We start from the raw sequence: 8,990 nt of genomic DNA on the forward strand, positions 1-8,990 counted from the left end.
TTGTTGTTCAATATAGGTGGAACATGGGACCATTAGTCTCATAGTCAATATATAGCCTAGACACAAAACAATATACATCTACAATCATCATATTCATTGTTTTTATGTTTATTCAAACTATGTGGAGTTTGAATAATGTAAGAACATATAAGAGAACTTTTACGTACTTTTTGGATAAATTTTTCGAAAGACTGAAGTGGGGTTTGTATTTGTTTAACTATTTGGACCATGGCAGGCTGGCTAGGACCACATTTAGGATGGTGGGTGCCAAACATCAGCTTCAATCTCTTTATCTTTATTAATTGCAAAAATAATGTTGAATCTTCTTAAAATTTCATTGATAGATGAATGGAGCTTGGAGGAATTAATCTTTTGAATTTAGATACTAGAAATGGTAATGTCCACAATATTGTTATCCTTTAATTCATGTCTCCATCTTACCCATTTCAAAAGATCACTCAATCTCAATTTTATTCTTTTTTTTATCGACACAAATTTCAGTTTTCAGTTGAAAACGCTTTGATTTAAACCGGGAGCATGTTGGTAAGGTGTCATGCTAGTTCGTTTTAATTCAAAAAATAATAATTAAAAAAAAGTTGTGCACTGAATTTGTATCACCCGAGTTTTGTACAAATTACAAAACAAAATATTTAAGTATTTCTAGTTGTTTCTAAGATCAATTGTTGTTGATTGAAAGTAATTATAATTTATATTATTATGTATCTATACAACTCTGCATTCAGAAAAAAAAATATTGAATATGTATTTGATTAATTAATTTTCAAACATAAATAACATTGAAATGATCTATTTCAAATAAGTTAGGTTATTTCCTAAGAATATTCTGCATATTCCTTTTCAGCTTTTATTGACTAAAAATCCTGACCACATTTTTATATTGGTTTGAAAACACTTTTTAAAATTTATCTAATAAAAAAATATTTATTATATAATTCTAAGTTTTTCTTTAAATTAAAGTTCTGGACAATATTTTGAGATTTTATAAATTAGTACTTAATTCGATTTTATTTAAAATGTTTTTTTTAAAGTAAGAGTTAGATAATTTAATATTTAAAGAACAGAAATATAATTTAAAATATTAAAGAAAATAGATTATAATGTAAATTATAATAATATAAAATTATATTCTCTTTAAAAAGTAAAATATCTTTTTAAATTAAAAAATAATAAAAATAGTATAAAGAACTAAATTAACTTAAATATATTAGATGTTAGGGGTTGTATTTGACTAATAAAAAATCAAACTAATTGATCAATAAAAACTTGGTCTCAGCTTATTTTCAAGACCATATTTTTCTTTAGTGTGGATTGTGACCATTTCATTTAGTTATTTATTTTCTTTTTTTCAAATTACAGAAATAACTAACAGGTATATTAGAAAAATTATAAATATAATATAAGTTTAATTAATCAATAATCAATCGTTGTAATCAATATTATTTTTATTTAATCAATTTATAATAAATAATCTATAATCAGATTTACTTAATTTCATATTTTATTTAATAACACTAAAGTATATTACAAAATAATAATAATATCATATTAAATAATTAAAGTTTGAATTACAATAATCAGTTGTTCATATTTTATTTGCATTCAAAACTCTTAGGCCTAGTTTGATGAAGGGATTTTTGGGATAAAACCCAGTTTTTATTACAAAACTCAAACATCTTATCAACCATCAAATCAAATGATCAATCGTTGTAATCAATATTATTTTTATTTAATCAATTTATAATAAATAATCTATAATCAGATTTACTTAATTTCATATTTTATTTAATAACACTAAAGTATATTACAAAATTATAATATCATATTAAATAATTAAAGTTTGAATTACAATAATTTCATATTTTATTTGCATTCAAAACTCTTTGGCCTCGTTTGATGAAGGGATTTTTGGGATAAAACCCAGTTTTTATCTCAAAACTCAAACATCTTATCAACCATCAAATCAAATAATTTTATCATTTAAATACCAAAACTATCCTCTAATTTTATCTTATTTCTCTAAACTATCATTCTCTCATCTACACCATATCTTCTAAAGTAAAAAGACAAATTAGTCTTTAAATTTTAAAAATCAATTTTTTTCTACTTTTTATCTAACAAGGGTTTTTTTTGGATAAAATCCAGACAGAATCCAAAAAACCACCTCCACAACCAAGGCCTTAGTTATCAGTTTTTAGGTTAAATAATTATCTTTCTCAATATATATTAAAATTTGGTTGATTATCTAATGTCAAAATTTAGTTAGATAACTTATTCTAAATTTTGGTTGTGTTTATGTATTAGATTGGGTTTTGGAAGATGAGGATTTTTTTGATTTTTTGTTTGTAATTTTATACATATATTTTTATACTACCAAGTCATTATAGTGTAACCTCTTGAGCTCAAATTAAAATATAATTGATGTCATATTTGTAATTAAATTATATTGATTGAATGGTCACTTTATTTTTATAAATATACATACTACTTTTTCTTAAAATATATATATATAGATGCACATATTATCAAATTAAAATTCCTTATTAGGAAACAATGGAGATTTATGAAATCTTTTTTTAAACTTTACAATTTTGAGTTATTTATTGTTAAAATTTAAAATGTTTTATCTTCTAAAATGAGGTTTATTTTAACGATTTCAAATATAATTAACTTATTATATGTGTTATTAATAAATAAATAAAATATCAATGCAACTAATCTAATTTAACTATTGTAATTGTATTTTAGATAATAGAGAGTTTTGACTACCTAATTTAATAGTTAAATTAGTGAAATCTTATTTATTTATAAATGAATGACAAATAGATAAGATACATTTGAAACGACAAAAACCTCATTTCTTATCATTTTAAACCTAAATTGTGATGATTGATAGGAGACATCACAAAAATGTTATACCCAATAATAAATCCAATTTAATAATCATTTTTACTATTTTAATTAGTGTAGAAAATCAACTTAAAGACTTAAACCTCTTAAATTTAGTATTTGTATTAGAGAAATGATTAGGTGAGAGAATTTGGTGAGGGAATTTGGTGAGGGAATGACGTGGCATAATCTTATTCGCTGAAAAATCAAATAATTTCTCTCTTTTCTCTCTTTCCTCCCACTTTTACATTTTCCAACCAATGAATGTGATGACATGTCATTCCCTCACCAAATTCCCTTACTCTATCACTCCTCTTTGTATTATTAACTAAAATTATTTTGAGTGAGTAAATATCTTAATTATGGTGTATAAAAAAATTGATATTGACCTATATAATATTTATTTATTAAATTTAAATTATATGCATATGTTGCTTTCAAACTCACTAAATATCTTTTAGTATTACATTAATATCTTGAAAATTTCCAACATAATAAATGACACCAAAGTTGTTAGAATTTGTGCTCCTCAAATAAAGTTGGAAGCCAACAAAAAAAATCCATATATTTAATTATAAATAAATAGTTAATAAACGTAATACCAATTAACTAAAACACTTGTACATGTTAAATACTTAATATACATATTGTTTTTATAATTAAATACATTTATTTTATTGCTAGTTGTTGTAGCTTTAAAAAAAACTAGAGCAAATAATAAGTACATAACAACTATACCAAAACTTCACCATAGGTGTAGATATTTGTTTAATTTTTAATGAAAAATAGATATTGTTAAACTTAACTATATACAATTAAGAGTTTTGAAATACTTGTAAATTTATAACAAATAATAATTTTAATTTTAATATGGTATATGATAAATTAAATTGAAAGTTTAGCATAATTATAACAGGATTAAAAGCTTAATTGGCATGATAGTTGCACAAATAATTCTTAGAGATATGATTAAGTGATATATTAACATATTATTTAAATAAATATATTAGTAATTTTAATATTAAGCTAAAATAATGCTTCACTTTTTTCAATTTATGTATTATATTTTATTTTTAATAATATATAATTAACTTACAAATTAATCATTTAAAATTCAAAATTTCCTAATAAGTTTAAATATAAAATATTTCAGGACATTCAATCATGCTTGTTTAAATAAAGTAAAAATATTGACATATACTTTTTAATTTTATAGTAAAATTATTAATATTCCATTTAAATCTCTTTTCACACATTAATCTAATATTAATTCATAGTTATTAAACTCCTAGATTATTTGAAATATATAATTACAGTATTACTCCTTTATATATATATATATATATATATATATATATATATATATATATATATATATATATATATATATATATATATATTATTATGAATATTTTATCTATTATATTCTTTAAGATTTTTAATTTATATTTATAAATTTTTAAATACAAATATACAGTATATATAATTTGACTTCTAATTCTATTTAGATAAAATTACTTATACTCATTTAGCTTTCTATTTATTTACTAGAATTTTGATAATAAATTATTTATTATTATTTTTTTAATATAAAAAACTAGTGTAACCTATGGAATTTAGACTTGTATTTTAATAAGTTCATTTAGACGTCACTTAATATTAAAAATTAGTTCATTTATTCTTTTATATAATTAGAGTTATTTACTGTATTCTCTTTTCTATGTCATTTATATTTTTATTAAAATGGATTTATAACATATTTATATATTTTAATATTAATAAAATCTTATCTTTAATTAAAAACATTTAATTTTATATTTATAATTTATTTAATATTTTAAACAATTATTAACAACTTTTTTTATTCAAATCACAATCAAAATAAAATTAAAAAATTGATACATTTATTATTAATTTTAAATTTATTTTATTATATTATCTTATTAGTTAGTTTTTTAATTACTTTCTTATTAATTAATTTTTCAACTACTCAATTTTTGAGTTATATAAATCATTTATAATTATTAATATATGTATATACACATAATTTATATAATTTTAAAATATATTTATTAATTTATATATATATATATATATATTATTACAAATAAATATATATATGTCTTAATTTTTATTTGAATCAATTTCTAAATATATAATATAATTTTTAATATTATTCAAAAGTATGATGTATCTCATTATTTTTTAAAATATTTTATAATATAAATAAATAAATAATATATATATATATATAAAAGATATATATATATATATATAAAAGATAACTTAGTCTAAATGAGTTAATTTTTAATAATATATATGTCTATATATTATTTTCATAATTAATATATTTAAATGAGTCATAAATACAAATGATATGTCTAAACAAAATTGATTCATCTTATGTTTCATCTTTTCTTTTTTAACTTAAGCACCAAAATTTTATTTAAATAGAAAATAGCTTGTTATTTCAGCTTAAAAATCATTTAAATTTAAAATAAAATTCAATTTTGAGATATTTAAATAAAATTAAAAATTAAAATAAATATTTAATATATATATATATATATATTATTCATTTGGTAGCAAACAAATACGGGTTTTAAGCGGTTACGGAAAATTAGGGCGCCGAATTGGGCCGGTTTTCAGTTAATATATACCCAATCCCTTCCCTTTTGTCACGTGGCAGGTGGGCCCCCACCCAAAGAACCGACCCATTCTAACCCGCCACTAATCCTCTCTTCATTGGGCCACTCCTTTCTCTTTCATTTTTTATTTTATTTTTTTATATATAAAAAGAGATACAAGTATAATAAAATAATTATTTTAATGAAATAACTTACCAAACAAAAATTAAATTACTAAATCTATATAATTAAGAAAATTATATGTTCAAAAATAAATAAAAGTGAGTGATTTCATACATATTATTTTATAATTTATATATATATATATTTTAATTTGTAAGATTTTATTTCAAAAGTTCACAAAATCTAGGATTATGTATCATATATGGACACATATAAGCAAAATAAATCTCTTTAAAATTTTATAAGTCTCATATTATAGTAATAAAATCTATAATTTATAGAAAATAATATTGTAAATATCTTAGGTTATTTATTATTATTTTAAATAAAAAAATGAAAAGAATTGAAATGAAGTTTCCTTTAAATATGTATAAAAAAAATTATAAATATCTTTAAATTTTATGAACATTAATTTTTATTTTCTTTTTCAAACAAAGCTTAGAAAAGAAAAGGAAATTCATTATTATGTTAAAAGAAGAAAGGAATATCCAAAATTCCGAATAACTGCCAGAACAAATAACCCTCTATTTCCATATTATTACCAAAATACCATACTCCTTTAGCGCGTTACACTCATCCCCATCCCCTATATATACGAAACGTGTAACGCTCAATTGTTCTTGAAGGTGCCAATCTCTTCGTTGAAGCATCTTCTTCCTCTAGATTCAATCTGCAGAGCCGCCATGACAGAAAGCTTGAATTCAAACAGTACTGGAGAAGCCGATAAGATTAAGTTTCTCTACAGTTATGGCGGTAAAATCTATCCTCGTCATTCCGACGGTAAACTCCGATACTTCGGTGGCCATACCAGAATCCTCGCCGTCGATTGCTTAACTTCATTTACAGGTTCGTTACATTATTCATTAGATTTCATCATTTTCATAAGCGGTTATATTGAATACTGTATTGATTTCGATATCGATTACGATTATTACAGAGTTAATGATGAAGTTCGGTGAATCCTGTGGATTTTCCGTGAGTTTGAAGTGTAAACTACCAAACGAAGATCTAGATGTACTCGTTTCCGTCACATCAGACGATGATCTAGCTAACATCATCGATGAATATAACCGTCATCCGCATCAGGATTTGAAGATTAGAGCGATTCTATTTCCTCTCAAATCTATTAAACAAGTTTCTCCATCTGTTTCTGCTGGTTCCAGTATCGATTCATCAGGAACAACAACATCGCGCGGACGATTTTCTCCGTTGGCGCCTAGATTTCCGATGTATTTTCAGAAAGTAACCGGTGATGTTCGTCGTCATCCTTGCTGTGGAGAGGGAAGCTTCTCTCAATCCTACACCTCCAATACTCCTCGATGGAATCATACATAATAGAATCAGATCCAGTTCTTTCTTAGCTCTGAATCTATAGAAATACTCTTAAATCATCTCCTTTGATTTCTGCGGGAACGTTGAACAGTCATAATAAAAGTTTGGAATGAGAAATTTTTGGTTCTTTTATACAAAATTTTGTTTTATGAATATCATCTTGGATAATTTTTTTCATCATCCAAGAACAATCAATCAATCATCTTCATCGCCGTCTTCTTCTTCTTCTCTGTGTTCGTGTTCTAGGGTTTCGTCCCATCGTCATCGTCGTAGCCGTCCGTTTACGTGTTCTGTAAATAAATGTTAGCCGTCGGATAAGATTACTTCTAAATCATCTCACCGTTTATTTATTTAATGTATTTTATTTTATTTTATTTTATTTTTAACATATTCTAATTATTTTATTCTCTTTTTATATTGAATTTTGCAGGTCAGCAAATACGGCGAATTTTTGAAATTGCTTGGAAGGGAATGGATGACTAATATATAAATTAATTAATTAAAAATATTTATAAAAATTAAATAAATATATATTATTTCTTAATTGATAAGTTTGTTTATAAACGTAGACCACACCCATATCAATCTGTTACTATTTTATTCTATTTGGATGGGGCCTATTAACAGTTTTATTTATTTATAAAATATATCATATAAAAATTATAACTTTTAATTTGTTTTTTTATTAGATATTTGATGTTTTCCAAGTTTTTAGTAAAATAATGATTTTGAACTAATATTTTTTATATATAAAACCCACTAAATGTATAATATTATTTAATGTATCAAAAGTTTAAAGTGTGATTTTTATTAAAAACATTAAAGTGTTTTAAGAGGTTATTGCTGTAATATATTAAAAAAATATATATTTTATATATGTAAGTTATTTTTGTGGCATTCAAAGTATTAATGATAGATTTAAGAAATATGTAATTTGAAACAAGATTGTGTGTTAGAAAATAATATATATTTTGCATGTAAAGAAGATACTAGCATTATTATAAGATATCTTTATTAAGAAAAAATTTAGTCTTGTTATTTTGAAATTTGCTTTAAAATACTGTAATAAATGATATATTTTTTAAAATTTCACATGAGTTTGAGTTTATTGTAAAAATATATAAAAAAAAAAAAATTCAGAACTAGAGATTTCAAATCTTATGAGATTTTTTAATGAGAAATAATTTGGTTAAATTCTATATAGTTATAATTGTTTTTTAAACAGTCATCAATGCAAGTAAATGTCATATAACTAGTAAATACATTGTCATATATTCTCATTTTATGTAGTCAATATTAAAAAAATATATAAAAAAAAAAGAAAAGAAGAAAACTAGTGTAACTAGGAAATTTATAATGTAGACGGATAAAAATACAAATAAAATAAATTTAAAAAAATTATATAGTATTTAATGTTTAAAATTCTTAATAATTCATAAATAATACATTAAAATAAAAAATAAAATACTCTCATTTCATATTTTATTCACTTAGGTAAAACAACTAATTTTCTCACACATCTCATCACATATTTTTTTTTTAATGAATCTCTCATCTCGTATCAAATATCTTACTCATAATTTTTAATATTTAACATCGTGACTTCACACTTTGATTAATTAAATATTTGATTTATATTTTTTAACCACTTTTAATTGTTACCGACCTATTATCCATCGGAAAACCTAATCTCAATCACACTTGGTTAAAGGGTTATACTTGTTTTTTGTTATGTTGAAAGTTGTAAACATAAATAACCGTTTTAAGTTTATGGGCGGATTAACCCACAATCCGACCCAAATATTAATTTTCTCTCACATGTATATCCAAGTGAACAACATCTCTCGATTCGACAATTCGAATACTTTAAAAATTTTAAACATCATATTATATTATATTATATTATATTATATTATATTATATTATATTATATTATATATA

The 8,990-nt window shown here is 22.2% G+C and overlaps 1 protein-coding gene across 2 annotated transcripts; it reads left to right on the forward strand.

Annotated features, from left to right (window-relative positions):
* The first annotated feature begins 6,350 nt into the window (after positions 1–6,350).
* On the forward strand, positions 6,351–7,724 carry LOC124918258. Of its 2 annotated transcripts, XR_007097359.1 has the most exons (3): positions 6,351–6,563; positions 6,655–7,351; positions 7,480–7,724. XR_007097359.1 is itself a non-coding variant. In XM_047458463.1 (2 exons), the coding sequence occupies exons 1-2, from the start codon at positions 6,401–6,403 to the stop codon at positions 7,050–7,052; spliced, it is 561 nt and encodes a 186-aa protein (XP_047314419.1). In that variant the 5' UTR covers positions 6,351–6,400; the 3' UTR covers positions 7,053–7,724. The 2 variants fall into 2 exon arrangements, 1 of the variants encoding a protein (XP_047314419.1); XM_047458463.1 differs by having other exon boundaries at positions 6,655–7,724.
* The last annotated feature ends 1,266 nt before the right edge of the window (positions 7,725–8,990 follow it).

Source organism: Impatiens glandulifera, chromosome 1 (assembly GCF_907164915.1).
Source record: "Impatiens glandulifera chromosome 1, dImpGla2.1, whole genome shotgun sequence".
NCBI lineage: Eukaryota > Viridiplantae > Streptophyta > Magnoliopsida > Ericales > Balsaminaceae > Impatiens > Impatiens glandulifera.

Coding starts and splice junctions, on each gene's coding strand:
- LOC124918258 (XM_047458463.1), top strand. CDS start 6,401: ATGACAGAAAGCTTGAATTCAAACAGTACTGGAGAAGCCGATAAGATT. Junction 6,564..6,654: donor TTGCTTAACTTCATTTACAG/GTTCGTTACATT, acceptor CGATTATTACAG/AGTTAATGATGAAGTTCGGT.